Here is a 20,290-nt window from a genome sequence, read left to right as displayed (position 1 = left end):
CCACACAATAGAACATCATTCTCATATCTCTCAGTGTGGGGGGAATGAAAATAGGCCGTGCACCATTCTTTCTCTCATCCTTTTAAATTGAATTTTTCATATCACAGGGGCACGGAGACATCAGCCGCTTCCTATAACATGGGCAGAAAACCCATTTCATAACATTGGAAAGGCACATAACTGTGATTCAATGGGAAAAGTCTGACTTACAGCTGCAGTGTACTGTATACCTCAACGTGGAATGATAAATGGTGCCACATGGGTTTCCTGCAGCATAAAAAGTTGAAAGTATTCCAATAAAATGCACTGTATTTGTTTGGCTTCGCAACCAATTTAAAGCACTCCACTGTAACCTAAATGAATTTTAACGTCTTTCTACTGACCCCCACTCATCTCCTGCTCTGTCTTTCTTCTCCCTGGGGCATGTAATTCCTTTTGTGCCTTTGTGTTCCACTCACAAAGGGCTAGTTTTTATTGTGCGTCATAGGCATTGCCTTGAGGCCAGACAAGGGTGACGGAGATGAGTGAATTATGTGTGATTATTTCTGCCTGCGAACATGTACACTAGTTTACACATTTTTCTTTTTCATTTTTTTAAGCATCTTTGGAAACAGACAAATATGGGGCTAATTGGTTTGTTTTGTCACTGGCACAAACACCCTACTGCTCCCCGTCTTCAGGAATAAAATGGAGCATAAAGGTGTCATGTAGTGCATAAGCAGTGCTGACTAGCTAAGTTTACCTAAGTTATTCAGGGACCATGATAAAATGTAAAATAGACATTTAGATTTTATATTAAAGATCATTTTGTCTGACTGTGCTTTGTAGTTTCATACCAACAGTATAGCACCAGCAACCAATATTGTAGTTTAATTTATTCCAGATTACCATTTAGAAATACTGTTAAGCTTCAGCTTTTGCTGGCAATTTGGAGTTTACAAAACAGCTTATTGAAGTTCCCTTGGTAATAGAATCAAACAGTTGGGAGTGAATGTCATTTTGACAGGACTTTGACAGAAAATAGCTTGAGCCATCACAGCTACTGTAGCCTTGTCACGCTTTTGTCATGCAATCAGAAACGGTCTGTTACTCTAGCTAAGAAGCCATTCGTTTTGCTAGATTTCAGTCATGAAAAGTTTTTCAAGCTGCTTATTTTATTGCTCATGAAATGTATAATTGAAGAATTTCCCACGGACATTCATGAACAATAAAAAGAATTGCAAGCTCTTGCTACTTTACAGTGGTACCATGCTGTAGTCTAGCATATAGTCTAACATAGACCATAAAGGTATGGCATGTGCCATTCGAGCATCGGAAATAGCAGATCTACATGCTCACAACGCATCATGACGCGACGTGTTGTGAGCTTGTACATCTGCTATTTTCACCATGCAACACCAACACACAACAGAGTATAAATCAGGCTTAAAGATCTGAGACCACATGCTTGTAACCTAAATAGATTGTGAGCCTGGACTGAATTGGTGGAATGATGGCTTTGTGTATTTGTGTGTGTACATGATGGTATGTGTGTATTCATGTGTGTGTGTTTTGTGTGTCTTTTGTGCCTTTAGCAAGGATTTTTCATTTCATTCTTCCTAGCTCTGCCGTAATTGCCTCCACTGTGAAATGACCTGGGAGCCGCAGCTGTTAATTGTAGCATCACATTTTATCCGTTTACCTTTCCTAAGGCAAGAATACCTCCGCTGCCTCAGTGGAAGCTTCTTGTTCCACTTCCAAATTGTTGGCAATATAGCCATTATCTGAGTTCAGGTCGGCTATTCTAGCTATTTGCCTTAGCACACCCCACCTCCCAAAAGTTGAAATGAAACTTGCATCGTTGTGCATTACTCCCCCAAGAGAAATTCTGAATAATCAGCATGCTGCTCTGGATATTAAGAGCCACCCTAGTAAACAATGTCGGTGTGTAATTACAAAGAATACTCTAACACACTATATTTTGCAGTGGAGTAGGGTCTTACTGTAAGTAACAAAGTATTTTTTACATAATGAGCCATTACATTTATGAGGTGCTTTAGACATTAATGCCTCTGTGATCGGTTGGCTACTAGCACTGCAACTACATTACATCATAATGGACATCTGTATTTACTTCTGGGATATGAAACTGCATATCAAATGCTATAGCCATTGGCATTGCCACATGACCTTGTCTCAGTGGATATTAAGTAAATGGTAAATAGTCTGCATTCCTATAGTGCCTTTTATTCAAAGCACTTTACAATGTGCATTTTAATTCACCCATTCACAACACTGACAGCGGAGGCAGCCATGCAAGGCATCAACCTGCTCATTGTGAGCAGTTAGCGGTTCAGTGTCTTGCTCAAGGACACTTTGACACGAAGACAGGCTCTACCTCTTGATCAGCTGCCGCTGCAATGTATGAATTATACTGTGTGTATTCCAAGTATATAGATACAGTATAGTTATTGGCTGCTTGCACAATACCACTGGGCTGTTTTTCCATTATGCATGTCAAGAGCATATCGTTGCTGTCAGGCGGAAATCTTCTATGTCCACAGCCTTTACTTCAGGAAATTGAAAAGATTTCCTGTGTTCCAATAGATCCAATTTAGTTATGATTTAGTCTCTAACTCTTGTTAATACTTTTCATTGGATTTACAACAAATTATATTATCAACACACCACTCTTGCTGCTCCCAAAGGTAATTGAACGGTATGTGGGTGGGTTGTCTATTATTGTCTTGTACTATGTATTTGTTTATCCTGCACACATTGCCATTCTCTCTTAGTCTGCGTAAATATTTACAAAACCCACAGACTTAACAACTTTCAACCTGGTGTCATTGTTTTGGCCATGTGATTATAGGTGAAAATTATTTCAAATATTTTCGAACTCTTTCAGATATAGTGAAAATAGACGTTGTACAAGCTCACAACACATTGTGATGCAGTGCTTTGTGAGCTTATAAATTGGCTACTTTCGCTACTTTTGCATGACACTGTCATATGGCAAAGTATGAAATCGGGCATTGATTTATAAAAAAAGTAAAAAGATGAAATACTTAGATTTAAGGTTTCTACTCAACAGTGACAAATAAAGGTGGCAACTTGTTCCCAGACCTTGCACAGTACATGCCGATTAGTCAAACTGCACATGCACTGCAGGATTCAAGAAGACCAGAGGGCACAAGAGACTGACTTAAAGACTAAAACGTGAACTTCCCTAACATGCCGTTTTGTTAACCCATTAAGACCTGAGGCAGATCTTTTTTTTTTAATCTTCTAAATCCTATTCTGAAAAAAACTTACGTTGGTACAGTGGTGTGTTCAAAACCTTTTCAGGTCAAGGACCCCCAAAGTGATAGGTATTTGGCCGCGGACCCCCATCTCAATATATTTAGTTCCAGGGACCCCTCAGAAGCAAAGATTTGAGTTTAAAAAAATATATGTAGTCAAAGATTTGCACAAATGTTTGAGAATTCTCAAAAATAGCAGATCTACAAGTTCATAGCGCGGCACTCGGTGCCGTGCTATGAGCTTGTATATGTGCTATTTTTGAACAGGCAAAAGTATAAAATATGGATAAAGTGATTACACGGATGCGTTCCCGTTTTGAATGGGTTAAATGCCTGTTCTCTGAGAAAGTGTAGCTGCTGACGGCAAATCTCTCAACTACCTGCACAAGTACTGGTAGCCTCGCATGCTGGCAATCACTGAGACTTTAGTAAGACGACAGGGCTCCTGACAGCAAGGTGGTGCTGAATGGCTCCAGGGCATTTTGGGATGGGCTGTTACAGTGTGTGATGGGAAAACATCACGGCAGCGGTGTCTGCCTTCTCATCAGGGATCAGTGGTGCAAATCAGCTATGGCAAGAGACATTCGACAGTCTAGACACTGAAATAATATGCGTTTCACCTCTGTCTGGCTATATACAGTATAGGACATTCTTGTTGTTGTTTTCTAATTGTCATTTAGCTTTGCTCTAAATCAGGGGTCTTCTACAGGGTGTCCGGGACCCCTAGGGGCTCTTCAGAGTTACTACAGGGGGTCCGCCAAATCTTTGTGTGATGGGGAACAATGACCGAAAATAGCAGATCTAGAAGCTCACAACGCCTCGCGGCCCGAGGCGTTGTAGATCTTGTAGGTCGGCTATTTTCAGAGAGTTGCTGTAGAGGGAAAAAGAGCACACCAAGTACAGAGGCAACGGTCAAGTGGACTAAATATTGAGGGTTTAAAATGTCAACTACCTGAAAATACACATTAGCATGAATCCAACTATCTATGAAAAGTTGAATCTGCAACACAATTGTATACAATATGTAGGGGGGTCCCTGCTTCATCTCTCTCTCTCAGCTAAGGGGTCCTTGGCCTGAAAAACGTTGAAGACCCCTGTTTTAAAGTGAAACCCAGCTACGGCTGCAGAAATAATCACTTGACTTCCCATCATTTTATAGTGTGACATGGCTGTGCAGGAGGCTAGCCGTGTGTGTGTGTGTGTGTGTGTGCATGCGTGCGTGCGTGTGCGTGTGCGTGTGTCCTAATCTCATAAACCGCTGGACCAAAGACGACTGATGTCATAGATGAACCCCTCCGTTCCCATGTGGATCCCGAGATCCACATGATTCGATTTGTTTGATTAGCTTGGTTTGTGTAGGTAAATTACAATTATTTCAGAAATCGACATTGTTAGCTGCGTATGCACCAGTTAAATGCCAAACATATTGGAACATAATCTGATCGATGTCAGCCAACATACTGTCATCTACTCTAGTAGTCAAAAGAGATGTCAATAGAGGAACGGATGCACCTCCATACACCAATAGCAGCAGAGGCAGTACAAGCTTGCATATGAGTGCAAATACAGTGAGTGTTGTCCTCAGCATGAATGCAGATTGCATCTGCTCTTAGGGCCAAAACAGACTTAATTAAAATGTTCATTCAAGATGGGCTGCTACAGTAATCCTGTAATATGCATCTTTTTGACTGAGAGCATCTACATTTTATACAATCTGTTAGGATTGAAGTGCAACTGTGACAACAAAGGAACAAGGAAAAAAATAGAAATGCTGGATGACTGACAGCTTTTGACAAGATGACATTTAGGATTTGGGCTATGGGGTGAAAACAACATAATCATTATCATGTCTGACACCAGTGAACCCTTGTTCTGTGAGTGTACAGTAGACCCCTCCCTTCTGATTACCAGTCCACAAGAAAAGCTTGGTTATGGGGAAGAAAAACATAATTTCCTCTACTATATTCCTGTTAAATCGGTGGCTGCACTGTGCTCAGACAAGGTGAGGTTCAACTCTTGTGCTTATTATTGCAGTTGCTTATAATAGCCTGCTTCCGCCTGCATTCATGTGTCTTCTATATTGTTGTAAAGTGCTACAATTATTTGAAAATGTGCTCCATCATCTTCTTCCACTATCTTTTCTGACGGTTAACGAAAACCCCCAAACTTGAGGACATGCAAAATTGAATAATTGAAATCTTTCAAAATTGAATGTCATTGCAGAAGGTTTCGCATAGGTGAACAAATTAATCAAATTTCCTTTAAGCTTTCGCTCCAGGTCAGGTAATACATGTATCTCAGTCTCATATATGAAGATTAATTTCTCTCTTCCCCCTTTGGTTAAGTACTATTATGAGTGGTGAGAGGGTAGTTGTACAGTATCAAGTATGCAAAAGGTGAGTGTCTGTGCAAAGCATTTATGGAAATGAAATTCATAACAAGCAGCTGATGGTAAAATAAAAGATAATGCTCATTCATGGGTGACAGGTTCAGGGACAGACCCAAGATTTAAGGCTATAACTATCAGGTTGCAGAATGGAGATAAAAGCCCAGTCTATTTTTCAAAAAAGGTGTACAGTTTTTTTGTTCCATTTCAAATGGATTATGTTCAAGGCAGTAGAGAAACGCAATGTCAAGTTCAGGGTGGTGAGGTATAGTCTGGACATGTATATGGGAGTATAGACTGGTACTGAATAGCTTAGATAAGGGAATTAGGCAGAGGCAGTGGCAACTCTCATTTTTTGTTGGTCATTAAACTTTATATATGGAAAAGCACTTACCTGGAGAACAAAAGAGCATGCCATGTGCTACCCTAGCTTGCTGAATGAGCACTGTGGGGATACAGCTGAAAGAGAGCTGATTCACCCATATTACAGCTTTTGGGAATATGGGCCTCATTTATGAAAATGTACTTAGATTTTATCTTCACAAGATCAAGAGATCAGGTTGATTCCTCAGGATATTTTTGCATATGAATAAATCTATGCATGCACTTAACTTTTATTGCATACCAGAGCTCCGTAATGTGGCACAAGCACATAAGACACACTTCCATTTCGTACCATATAATGTACAACATTAAACTAATTGTTGATTTGATATAGCCTTTTTAGCCCCACTTCTTGGAGGGCCAGTCTGATTTTGCGTAAAAACACTTTTCTCCCAAGCAAAAAATCACACCCTGTGTGAAGGTAGCGGCGCCTTTGATACATTTTGTCATCGATATGTGTTTATAATGTGTTTATAGCCATGTGTCACGTGAAGCTTGACCAATCACTTTGTTGACGCACCTGACCAATCAGAGCGTCGACGGGTCTGACCAATCAGAGCGTTGACGGGTCTGACCAATCAGAGCGTTGACGGGTCTGACCAATCAGAGCGTTGACGGGTCTGACCAATCAGAGCGTTGACGGGTCTGACCAATCAGAGCGTTGACGGGTCTGACCAATCAGAGCGTTAGGTATAGAGCAGGATATAGAGTCAGGTATAGAGCAGGATCCAGGTATAGAGCAGGAAGGTATAGAGCGGCTAGCGCCGCTAAAAATGTCCCTGGAATTTGCTGTGCACCTTCATGCTCTGCAGAGGATGAGCCCTGCTGATTTTGATGACCCAATGGCCTTTCCTCTAGTGCCACTTTTAGTTCAAAATGTCCACTTTTACACAAGATACAGTATGTCATCATTTAATGGGCAGATTGCCATTGCCCATGGCCTTTCCTCTAGACTAGAGCCTCCTTCAGTGATGACGTAATGATCCAATATATAACCCCCACCCCATATGTAATTTGCGTGCGTGCGTGCGTGAGTATGTGCGTGCGTGCGTGCGTGTGTGTGTATGTATGTACACTTTTAGACTCTTAGTATTGTTTTTACATTGCAATATGTAGTACACAACATACTGTAGGTTTTCTTTATACTTTCAGCAGCACAGGTATATGGACATTGCTATATTTTCTGCTTTGGTTTTTGATATTTTCACAAATCATGAAACAATTTTGTCTAGCAGACAAAATCGGCATTTACACTTTTTAGTAAGCGGTTGTCTTCAACACTAGAAGTAGTCATTTTCGGGGTGGATTTAAGAATTCTGATCTGTGATCACTGCACAGTGCACACTCTCTCCTCCGCTCTCCATCCTCAGCCCTCCAGACTCCTCAATCCCTATACTGTACCTCAATGGCCATTGGCCAAACAAACGGTCCAGTCTCCTAGAGTCTAATCCTACTGCTCCCCCTCCAGTCCAAGGCTTTGTCCCTGTCTGCCTGACCATTTTCCCCACTCCTGCCTTTCCGTCCCTCCGTCTTGCTGCATTCCTGCAGCCCCCCAGGCCTGGCAAAGGATTTGTGCTCCGACTAAAAGGAGAATCTGTTTCCCATCTCAGCAGCCTTAGCTGGTTCTCATACCCAGAGAACATGCTGACTCTCTGGAGCGATGCCTGGAGGAGCAGTTTAAGCAAGGATCCATATTTAAACAACTAAATGGCCTCCCTCCATTTAAATAGTCTCGGAGCCTCTGAGACCTCTAATCATATTCTGAGAACTCGCCTTGTGAATATCATTACTCTGCTCCAGCCATGTGAAGCGATATCACGTCTAATTGAAAAGTCACAATAGCCATGTGTCTGTTAACCATTGTCCAAATAAATCCATCCTATTACATGCAGACTGTTATCCAGGTCTGCTGTACTGTACAGTACATGTACGTGCACAACCTAACCACTGAAGCCTTATACTTTGTCGTACAATGAAAAGCAAAAATAGCCAATCTACCAAGTACATCGGCTATTTTGGAAAATAGTGAACATTTAGAAAACTTTAGAAATTGTTTATATTGGGGGGAATGTTTTGCCTGTCATTACATGCCCAAAATAGGGAGGGTGAAAAAAATGAATTTTCCACTACTAATGTTTTTAACACATTATGTTCATATAACTGTGGCAAATTGCGTTTTCTAGGTAAAAAAAAAAAAGACATGCAGATTCATAATATTTATTGATAGTATGGCAGGTAGAAATTCAGACCTGTGCTGTAAAAGAATATGAACTGTTATGAGAAGAGATGAGGAGGCATCATGAAAACGTTGGAAGCCCAATGAATCAGATTAATGACACCGTTTTGATAGCACCTATGTACACGCTAAAAGCATCTCTCTATAGCCAGTGTAGACGTACTGAAGTGACGACCGTTCCAATCATTGCCAGAATGGATCTGTTTGCCAGAAGAGTGGATGATGGGGGCGGGGGGGGAGTGCAGGGGCCATATTATTGATCTGGGCTGACTCCTGCAGCAGAATCAGGCGCGTTCTGCTGTATCAGTGCTTTCTTGACTTTTACGAGAGGTGGGGGTGGGAGAGAGTGTGATTGTGTGTGCACCGTACGGAGTCATCTTTCGGTTGGTCATTGGTGGTAAGTAGCCATTAGTAACCTGATCTGAGCAAGGAAGAGTCCCATCTTCTTCTAACTTTGTTTACTATCCATTCAGTTTCATATAGAGTGTGATCTTGAATGATTTATTATGGGCTCCTCTTTCCAGGCTGCTATATATAGAGCTTTCTTATCAGTACAGTATATCGCAATGAAATCAGTTGTGGTGGAGCACTCTGTTGCTTGCTAAGACATTTGAGTATTGCTGCCACAACCATTATTCTCAGTTAAATGAATATTTCATTTAATTTACTTGTATGAAGGTTTTTACAATGTAGTTAAATTGTGTAAATCATTTCTGGTTCCATATCAAAAGCCATGGAAGCGGTAAACAATGAAATAGAACAAACTACAAATAGAAAATATATTGGAAGAAGAAATATCTGTATAGCCAGCACGTGACACAGTTTCAAAGTGGGCTCAACTGAGGCAAAGGACCATATGAGTATTAAAATAACAACACAACTTTACATAGAAATACAACATTATCCATGAAAGTACATTCAATACTTCAACAATTAACCACTTAAACCATTTTATACTGTATACTTAGTTCAAATCCGTGAATGACAACAGTGTTATTTTTGTGAATCTATTATCTCTAAATGTGTTCTCTGAAACTAGGCGATCTACAAGCTCCCAAGTGTAGATCGGCAATTTTTGGGGAATGTTCCCCCCAGAATAGGGTTGCCTTGTGCAGGGTTCAAGTGGTAAAAACTGATATATTATTCCTAATTTATGCTCCATTCTACGACGGTGTTGCACGCCGAAAATTGCAGATTTTCATGCAAGCTTGTAAAAGGGCTTTAGACTGCCACAGACCCAGTACAGAAACATGACCACCCCACGGCATAAAAACAGCAATAGCAAGTATTCAGTGAAATGCAAGTTTGTAAACAGAAGAGATGACACGGATGTCTTTTTTTTCCTTTCCAGCATCCCCATCGGCGCGTAACCTTCTCCACAACCAACCCAGTGCAGGACCTGCAGGATGCCTCTCAACACAATTACTATGACAGCGGCTTGGAGGAGTCTGAGACGCCCAGCAGTAAGTCATCGTCTGGTCCCCGCATGGGACCCCTGACCCTGCCTGAGGATCACTATGAGAGGACCACTCCAGATGGCAGCATCGGAGAGACTGAGCACCCTGAAAATGGTACCATGGCCATCCTTCTTCTTATTTTCTCTCTGTGTTCTCCATGAATATGCATGCAGATGTAAATGCCTCCAATAGCTTTGTGTTTTGTAGCGCAGGTTTTGACATTCTCTTTCAGATTTGTGTGCTCTGCTTTTCCATGCCTTTGCTTTGCCGCTTTAAACGTTGAAATGTTGTGGCGTCCGTGACATGCTGCGTCTGCAGATGGTTTCTAGACATGTTATCGGTATTTAAGTGTGTGTGTGTGTGTGTGTGTGTGTGTGTGTGTGTGTGTGTGTGTGTGTGTGTGTGTGTGTGTGTCAGAGCTATAGGGTTAGCAGTGTCTCCATCCTCTTCATCAGCAGGTCCTCCGTCAGACACACTTAATGACCCTCTCTCACGAGTGTGCTAATTAAAAAGCCCAACTAATGGAGCATTTGCCCTCTAAATAAATCTAGACCCTGACATCTGTGCACACAACACAGTGTTTCCTATAAACATCCCCACCACCACCCCTCTGGAGTCGAGTTAAACTGCAGCATAGGTGTGCAGTAGCAGCCACATTCCTGACTGCTGTGATCAATCCACATGCGGTGGGTCCATGGTAGGAAAAAAAAAGAAATAAAGATTTTACACATGGTAAGAGCTGTAACCTCCATTATTATCACCCATGCACCATGACTGAACAATTATGTGACCTTTAGCTGCTGTACGTAACTAGTCTTTAAACGCACTATGATAAGAGAGTCACGTGGTGCAATTCCTCTCAGCAATATACGCATTGCATCCACCCGGATTCTTTCATACTGTGATACTTTATTGCTCTACATTGTTACACAGCTCCCTTCTTTCTAGCGTGATTACCATGATTACCATTCTCAATTTGTTAGAATTTTACATCTCATTTCAGCACTGTTCTGCTTCTTTTGTCTGAGTAGCCTGTGGGCTCCTATGAATTCAGGCAGTTGGCAGTGTCATTGGCCTGGAAGCTGTAAGGAGCTGTTAACACCAGAAAGAAGGAGAGAGACAAAACCTGGATGGTATATAGTGACTAAAACGTCTTCTCCACCTCAAAATAGAAATACAGAAGGAGAAAATGAGTGATGTGCTACAAGTAATGGGTTGTGCTCCTGTTTATGCTATCTCATGCACTTTCACGAACTTGCAATGTGTAATATATGGCTTTTCTAGTGACATTGTTGTTGCTGTTTATTATGTTTTCTTTTTTCTATACTTTTTACTTCTTCTCCTATCCCAAGAACACAGGAATTTGACAGGCAGGCTTCTCTTTGTTGGCAGGAGAACGGAAAATTGTGGAGAAGGTGCAGTTAAAGAAGGTGGAAAGATGACAAAGGATGAGAGAGATGTTACATTGTGACAGGGAGTGGGGACTGAGTGCCGTGACAGGGAAGCAAAGCCCCCATAGGATGAGTACCTAGTGCTGGGAGACAGGAATGTGAACCACTAACCAAGGAGAGACCTAATTAAAATGTGATTCTCACTTCAGGGAGATAACAGTGAGCCCAAATAAAATGATGGATTGGAAAGAAGTCATGAAAGATGGAAAAGTTCCTCCCCTGACTCCACCTGCACGACGCCGTGACGGTGACAGCTTTTCTTTTCTTTTTTCCTTTTTTTTTTAACGGATTTTTTTGAGTGACGGGGTGACAGGCTGTATAGGGCACAGTGCTTTATTCGTTGCGGAGGAAATGATTGACGGGTGAAAAGTGCCGAGGTGTGTCACTCTATTTAAGCTGGATAAAAAGCAATATGTGAACTCCAGACTTCCTGGCATGTTGACATGCTGACATGGATGTGACCATGTTTTTTTTACAGGATGTGGGGGATCTAAATTTTGAAAGTGCATCTGATGTCCTGTATGTGGTTCATGTCCCACATTAGCCGTGATGTCCCCTGTTTTGGAACATGCCAGTAGTGCAGGGGTATTCAACTAGATTAGGCAGGGGGCCACAATTGTAAAATTACTTGAAGTCGGGGGCAACAAGACAAACAAACAAAAAAGTTCATGGTATAACATGAAACCGTCAAGAAAATGATGTGTAACTGGTTGGCTAAACGGTTAATTTATCATGTTATTATTTTATTTATTTTGTGGTGCAAAGGTACTTCCCTCTGGAGGTAGTCGTCCAGCCGCCATGTAACAAAGCTGTAACTGCTCCATGACTGCTATCCAATTCTGCCTTGCAAATTATACATAGATAAATAAACCCTGGTTAAAAAGTACTTGAAAGTCATACTTGAGTAAGAGAACAGATATCTAACTTTAAATATAATTTTACTTTAGTAAAAGGTAAATTCACCCTTAAGAAAATCACTTCGGTCAAAGTGTTTTTTTTTTCAGTGGCACATCAGCTGGGAAGAGCACAACATGAGTTTTGAGTGCAGTTCGTCCATTACATGCCATCTCCCTCAATTTGTATAACTACCCATTTTTGAGTTTCGAGTGGACTCCAATCACCCAATAGCGTCCCAGGCTGAATGTCATGATGCTCTAACACTCAACTAATGGTTCATGAAGCACATCATGAGAGCTTGCTCTCTCTCTCTCTCTCTCTCTCTCTCTCTCTCTCTCTCTCTCTCTCTCTCTCTCTCTCTCTCTCTCTCTCTCTCTCTCTCTCTCTCTCTCTCTCTCGCTCTCTCTCGCGCTCTCTCGCTCTCACGCGCGCGCGCTCTCGCTCTCGCTCGCTCTCTCTCGCTCTCGCTCGCTCTCTCTCGCTCTCTCTCTCTCTCTCTCTCTCTCTCTCTGTCCACAGCCCTCCTTCTAATGGTCCAATCTTATAATGAGCATATTGAGGACCAATATGAAGATAAGCTGAAAATCGGCGAAGTGGTCCTTTAACACGCCATCTCCATCAATGTGTAACTATTTCTGAGTTGTGGGTGGATTTTGACCATCACATCAAAGAAAGAATTCTCCATGTACATGCATTAGCTTTTACACTGTCGTATGTTTCATTCAATCACTCAAGCGTCCGGGGCTGATTGAAAAGAAGCAGTATGTCAACAAAATGGACATAAAATGTCCATTATCGTCCTATAGGACCTATAGCTCATAACAATGGACATCATGTTGTACTAGAGCACACAGTGGCCCCTTAATTATTAACCATTAACATGTTTTGGTTAACGGTTACATTCAAAATAGTCACCCTGTACAACAAGATTATTATACTTTTTTGATAGTATGGAATGTGTTCCAGGGTCACAAGAAAACTCCCCGCAGGCTGAATTTGGCCCATGGGCCGCCAGTTGAATATCACTGCAGTAGTGTGTACAGTATGGACGGTCGCTAGGGTCCATTTTACACTCCCATTTTTACACCATGTTTAATTCACACAGTTGAATGAAAGCTGCAATCCGGAACGTATTTTAATGAATAAATGTTATTTTAACCAATATGTATGGCTGAGTATGTTTATACAGCTAGAGGTTCTGGCCGCTATTCAGTGCTCACATCTAGAGTTCACGTTTGACACCACGCTCCCTCGAGTCCTTGCCGTTGGTTGGTCCTATATAGGCACATGACCCTATATGGGCATAGCGGTCGGATCTGTGGCTCTGCACAACCGGATCTCTGTATCTGTAAGTCCTTGTCCCTTTTATGCCCATATTGGGAGATCACTAATGTCATCAGTAGCCTATATGCCCATATATGGGCATGCCCCCTTTTGTGCCCGTCTATGGAGCTGACTGATTTGTTTGCGGCTGATGCCATGACGACACATTGAGGTTAGACAACACACTCCATATTTGGGCGTAGCTGCATTGGGAGCTATCAAGATTTTGCTGTGTTGTATGTAAATTATTTTGCATCCTCCAGTCAGAGTTGTACTAAACAGTATTTGGGTTGATCTGATCCCAGGCTGTGATTTCCCAAGGACAAGTAGAGCATTTTAGAATGCATAATATTTATCTTAAATGGAACTGAAAAAAATAAGGTAATTAAATTCAGCCTTTCCATGGAAATGAGTGTGTAATTGTATTCACATCTACACAATTGCTCTCTTCGAGAAGAATCCAATGTACTAATGTTAAATATTATTAGTACTGGAGAGGCAAATTGCAACTATGCCTTTTTCTAGTACTTAGGATGAGACTCTTTGCACTTGTTAGTGAAATTAGAATTTATATGTATTGTTAATAAGTTGTAAATTACTTTTTAAGTGAGCATTTCCTAATGAGCATTGGCTTGTGAAATAGCACTATCTTCGCTTTATCTATTCCTTCTTTCTTTTTTTTTGAGCTAACAGCCAGGGCCTTGTATGTGCAGTGTTTTAGGACTGTCTGGCAAGGTGAATGATTGTGTGGTCTTTGACTGCATATTGAGTTCAATGCAACAGACCTGAACATATTATCTCGTGGTGCTAGGCTCTTGTATTTAGAGAGAGACGCGGTTTAGACTGCAGCAAACATAAGATTTGTGGTAGTTGACTTACATGCTGCTATTGATTCCTGGAGTTCCTTCTTTTTGAGGGTCTGTGCAACTGCCCCCCCCCCCCCTCCTCCTTACTCATTTTTGCCTACAGGCTCTTTTGGAGCACTCTGCCTTCCAGTTTCCCCTTGTGAATTCTCCACTTTCATGTACTCATGCATAGAATGCACATAGCTCAGCTGTTGCTTCATCTCATTCACAATATTTACCTCTTAGTATGTGTGCATGCGCAATTGCGCACACATCTGCGTGTGTGCGTCCGTGCGTGTGCACATGTGCATACACGTGTGCATTTCTGTGTAATGGAGGGTATTATGTGGTATTGCATCACGTTACTAAATCATTTTAATTACACTTTTATGTTATATTAATAGCTCCTGACCAGAATCAGTGAGCTCCATAATTCTTTTGAGATTGATCCTGGAATGTATGATACTTATCTTGTATGTCTGGTTGTTGTCAAATTAAAGTCATATTTCGCTTTGAAATAATAGTTATGTTTTTTTCATCACACTAGAGCTCCCCAGTAAAGGTATTAACTTGACTAGAGGCAAATACTGTAGGATAATCTGGCCCATTAAAAGGTCTTCTCAGAACACAATATCAACTTCTTTAGAGGAGTATGTGTTAGAAGATTTAATTAATACAAATAAATTAGATAGTGACTGTGCATCACCAATGTTTCAGCCTGTGTGATTTTGTAGGTATGTAAAATGATGAACATTGTATTAAAATGTGTCAAAGATACAGTATACTGTAAGTATTTACTATTGTTACTGTAAGTGATGTACATGCTTTGTTAGTCAGATCAAACACATTTTATTTAACAATATACATGATCAGAGCTTAAGAACTGTCCATCTCACTCTTTAAATAGCACTGGCCGACTTTTATTTTCCCTAATTATTTTTTTCTCTATTTTATCTGTTGTCTTAATTTGCTTGCACTTGTCATGTTTGCTGACAAGCAGAAGTAATCATATGCTTTTGTTTTCTAATACTTATTGTCATTGGCACGAGCAGATGAGGCCATAATCATGGCGGTTAATCATTTCAGCACATACACAGTAAAATCCTCTGTGCTAATGTATCAATTGGTAACTCTCCGAGTTACATGAACACTCAGGATTTTACAGTGTACCTTGACACAGATTAACTCTTGACCTCAGTTGCTTTGACCATACAGTTGTCCAGAATCCTGACTGAGTCATTGTGGATCCTCAACGGGACGACACTTTTCTCCCCGGAACAGCGGTTTGTCACTCCAGTCATGGCCTCTGACTTTGTGCCACTAATGACTCTTAGTGGGATCAGCAGCCAGGCGTTGTCGCTGTGATGAGGGGTTACCACCGATGGGACCCCAGTGGGCTCGAGACAGGTATCAGGGTGTGTACACATAAACACAGTTTACCACAGATGGAGGTCTTTCTATGTGGCTGGATGCCCAGCATGAGGTCTCGCTGTGTCTCGCTCTGTGTGGACTCTGTGCCATATGGACCATTCAGAGGGGGGAGATAAAATGGAATAAATAGCATTTGCATGATAATGAGGTTCTTTAGTGATGCTGTCTGATTTCCCTCCCTTTAGATGTGTCAGATGATGCATGTAGTCTCATATATTTTCTCTTTTGAACAGCTGTAATAGATTTTTCCGTCAAAGCTTGCTTATCAGGCTTTAATGCCTTTTTCTTTGCTTTACTAAGAATGCATCTGGACATGTTCATCTGTGTAACCTAAACAATGAGCCGCATGGAACCCTATAAAGGACTTGAGATTCAGAATGAGATAGCAACAGATACAGAGAGCTTTAGGAAGAGAGTGAGGGAACGACAGACTGAGAGACAGAGCCGGAGCCTAATGGGGCTTGTTTGTCTTGTGGATGCCAGCCTGGGCTGCTTCCCGATGCCAGTGTGTGGTGTGGTGATGCAGGGGTATGGATTTCCTCAGACAGATGTCGCTGTTCCTTGTCAGAGTCCCTGCCTGTTAGTACAATTGTGTTCAGCAGCAGGTGCCAACTTCGCCCAGTGCAAAGGCCTTAGCCTAACTGCAGTGGGACTGCAACCCCTTGAGACGGTACAGGTCACCATGTGGCTTTTTTCTTTTTCCTTGGTGTGTGTGTGTGTGTGTGTGTGTGTGTGTGTGTGTGTGTGTGTGTGTGTGTGTGTGTGTGTGTGTGTGTGTGTGTGTGTGTGTGTGTGTGTGTGTGTGTGTGTGTGTGTGTGTGTGTGTGTGTGTGTGTGTGTGCGTGCGTGCGTGCGTGCGTGCGTGCGTGCGTGTGTGTGTGCATGCGCACACGCTGGGGGGTTGGGGTCCCTTGAGGACTCTTGAACAAGCATTGTGTTCTTGTCAAATCATGCGCTAATGTTTATTACCCCCGCCCCCCCCACCATTTTTTGTGTAACTTTAATTTCATTTCAGAGCAAGTAGGTCGTTGAACAGCTTAACTGGGGCAGAATTAAACTCCCTAACCTGAATCAGGCTTTGACACCATGGACAATGATTTACTATTGCACTTTGAGCAGTCAGTCAGTGGGGGTCATGAGACAATGCAGTCCGATGGAGAATTGTGCCACTGATGTGTTGCAATGATGAATGTTCCAACGGTGTCCTCTTCCCTTATATAAATGTGAAGATCTGAGTTTGCATCTCTTACTAGCAGTGACTATGTTCCTCACTCTCATCCCAGAAATCTGACCACAGACTCCACTGGCCGTCCAATGATTGTACACAAGACACAAGACAGGCCATTAGAGTGTTCCGCAAGTTTGAATTTGGCTTTACGTGTCACAACCACGAGCCAAAACTCTGACTAATATAGAATTGTACCTTTTTGCCATTTATAATGAATTGGCTAGAACAGTAGTTTTCAACCCTTTTCATGTCAAGGTCCATTATTTAATCGGCATTTGATGACATTTTAAACCTTTGTTTTTGTCCACAATTCCATGCTGTATTGTTGTGGTACCATAGGAGAGATGACAGGCAAACTTTCATTAAAATAACAATCCTTCCACATTCTCTCATTATGTAGACTTCTTGCAAATTAAGTAATGCAGATGTTTGAATTACTTTAATTTAGTTAAAGATATAATATGGGTCCATTTGGTTACCAACTCTCCATTATTTAGCTGGGGACCACCTGGAACCCCCTCAAGGACCACTGGTGGTCCCCGGACCTCTGGTTGAGAACCACTGGGCTAGAACACTGATTACAGCCTATTGTAAAATGCAGTTTGAACTGGAATGTGAGCCCCATTATCCCTGTGTCCAAAGTGTACCTCTTGCATCTGATTTCATATTACTTTCAGTTCTCACATAAAAGTGATTTCTCTTCAGTTTCATCATCTAGTCACTGATGTCTGCCCAACTGGCTGGAATAGTTTTGATATAACTGATGATACTTCCTCTTCCTCTTTTTTTTACGTTTTTAAATTTTTTATGTATTTTGTTGTGTTTTGAAGCTGTTGGAATCCATGTCATAATAATTTATTTTATTATTATTATTTTATTTATATATATATATATATATATATATATATATATATATATATTGATTCTGTGCTTTCTTGTTAACATAACTGTCTCTGTAGTTGATTGTCAGCAATTCTATTCTTTGACAAGAAAGAGGAGGTGGAAAGAATATTTTTTGTTTTCTCACAGTAACACAAATCATCATTTATTATGATGAAAGCATCATGTTTCAGACTTCATAAGAGGAAGTAGGGAGGAAAAGATCACAGATGAATATTAGCTTAAAGTGTGTATTAATATTATAGTTGTCTTGTTTTTGACTTTTTATCCCATTGCCTTGATACATTCCCCATACATCATTCAGTTCACTACATAACTGAATGTATCAACTTCATGATAATTCTTAAACTATATACATTATGCATTTTAACTATAAAACACAACAAAGCATTCTGTATTATTTGTAGAAGTAGATAAGAGTACAGAAGATACAGTACATGTAAGAACATTGCATTCCAATAATAGTGCTTTTAATACCACGCTATCACTGAAAATGTCAGATGTTAAACAGTCATTAAGCCTGCAAAATATCTAGCATCACTGAGCCAGAATCCTTAAGTAATATGGATGCACTGTATGTATTATTATTCTAATACATGTAGATGATTATATGCAAATAGAAAAAAGAAATCTTGGATAGGAGGTCATCTCTCCATCACAGTGGGAACACAGAGCCACTGAACCTATTTCAAACTAGCGCACTGCCCTGCTTTGCCATACCAGTAGGGCTGAGAAATGGCAAGTGGATGCTGCAAATGTGAATCTGGCAGGACATGTGCAAGCATAACCTAAGTGGATGAGGTTATAGAGAAATAAGAAAGACATGAAGAATAATTCCTTCATTAGCCTGGGCTTGCTCTTGGCTACAGAAGAGGCTCTTTACAGCTGGGTCTTCAGCGGCAGCTCCATGGAATCCTGGGTGGGAACCACAGTAGCAGGATAATTATGGCATCAGAAATAGAAAAAGGTAGTGGTTCTAAGGTGGCCTCATCGGGCCTTACCCAATATCACCTCAGATGGGGTTCGCAGAGCAGGTAGCGAGCTCTGTGCTTTTGGGAGGGGCTGCTGGCTGTGGGCCAGATCCACTTCAACCTCAGTTGGTCTGACTGTTCAAGTTGCCATCAGTGAAAGGCCCAGGGGGTCACCTCTCCATCATAGTGTGATGGGGACGGAGAGCCTCTGAACGTCTTTCTAACTAGTGCAGCTGCCCTTCGATGATGGATAGCACTTGAGGGACTGGAATTGTGTGGGTCTCCGACATGTACTTCCTTATTTCCAGTGAGTCACGGAGGAATTGAGTTGCTCTGGCTTTAAGGCTTTTGCACAGTCAGTTGAGGATATCTTGGAATTCACATGGTTCAAGGACCCTAGCAACTCAATGAAGAGAATAGCAGCAGTGCAGTGAAACAGAAAATTTCCTCCACTATTTCCCTTCACAATTGTCTTGTAACTTTTTTCCAGACACATCATTTTCAGCTTTGTATTAGCAGGATAATTCTATATACACATACACGCACGCACGCACGCATGCACGTAAAGTATATGAGATTGAAATGAAAATAATAAATCCTGGAAAACAATTTCCTTCTTAATTTTAGCCCTTTTTCTCCCAGTTTATTCATTACATGTACAGTAGCACCTCCACCTCCACCTCCACCTCCACCTCCACCTTCCCTTCAACATCCCCTTGCTGACAGTTGCTGCCCCAGTCTTTAGGAGTTGCTAACGCAGCTACAAATATCACACTCCCCGCCTGGCTTCCCTACACCAAACATAGTATAGGTGTTTGTATAAACGCTCGGCCAAGCCAGATGTACCGCGGTGGATTTGAACCCCTAGACTCCACAGTGGTGGACAGGTACTGTACTTGACCCCTGTGCTACCCAACTTGGCGCCTACCGGAAACCATTTCTACCCTACCTCACATACTGTATGCATATACAAACACATGCGTACATTTGCACTAGCTACCTCGTATTAAAATAATAATAATAATAATAATAATAACTGCTGTGATGGTATGATTTCTTGGCGAAACAATATTTCAGAAAAAAGTCAGAAACAAGGAATATTTAATAAAAAAGGATCATAGAGAGCTGCTTTGCTAACCTTAAAATAACTATTCTAAGGTGACAGTACAGGGCCATGTGTTGGTGGGTTTCTGTGGTTCATTAAAGAAAATAGACCAGACACAGACATGGTTAATCATATTCTTATTTCTAACATCTTCTGTTGAGTTCTTGCCACCTTGTAAAAAAAAAAAAAAAAAAAGAAATGGAAAAAAAAGCAGTGACTTCTTTCCTTCCATGCTTAATAAATGTCTTGTCGGAAAAGTTAAAGACTGGCAGATAAGTAGAGATACGGGAGGAGACGGGCAGAGCCTTTCTGATGTCACTCTGCTGCACAAAGAACAAGTTTTACATTTCCTCTGTTAGAAACTTGAATTGCCTGACTCAAAGCAACATATCCGT

The 20,290-nt window shown here is 41.3% G+C and overlaps 1 protein-coding gene across 1 annotated transcript in view; it reads left to right on the top strand.

Moving 5' to 3' along the window:
• The window catches only part of pcdh1a (protocadherin 1a), a gene marked incomplete at its 3' end in the record, with an annotated part of 78,661 nt that overhangs the window by 46,752 nt on the left and 11,619 nt on the right, over nt 1-20,290 (top strand). Inside the window, exon 3 of the mRNA XM_084074572.1 lies at nt 9,639-9,858. Coding sequence (XP_083930698.1) covers nt 9,639-9,858 — 220 coding nt within the window. The remainder of the gene's footprint in view (nt 1-9,638; nt 9,859-20,290) is intronic.

The sequence above is a fragment of the Gymnoscopelus microlampas genome (assembly GCF_963454915.1).
Source record: "Gymnoscopelus microlampas genome assembly, chromosome: 12".
NCBI classification, from domain to species: Eukaryota; Metazoa; Chordata; class Actinopteri; order Myctophiformes; family Myctophidae; genus Gymnoscopelus; species Gymnoscopelus microlampas.
This window is presented reverse-complemented; position numbering and strand designations above follow the sequence as displayed.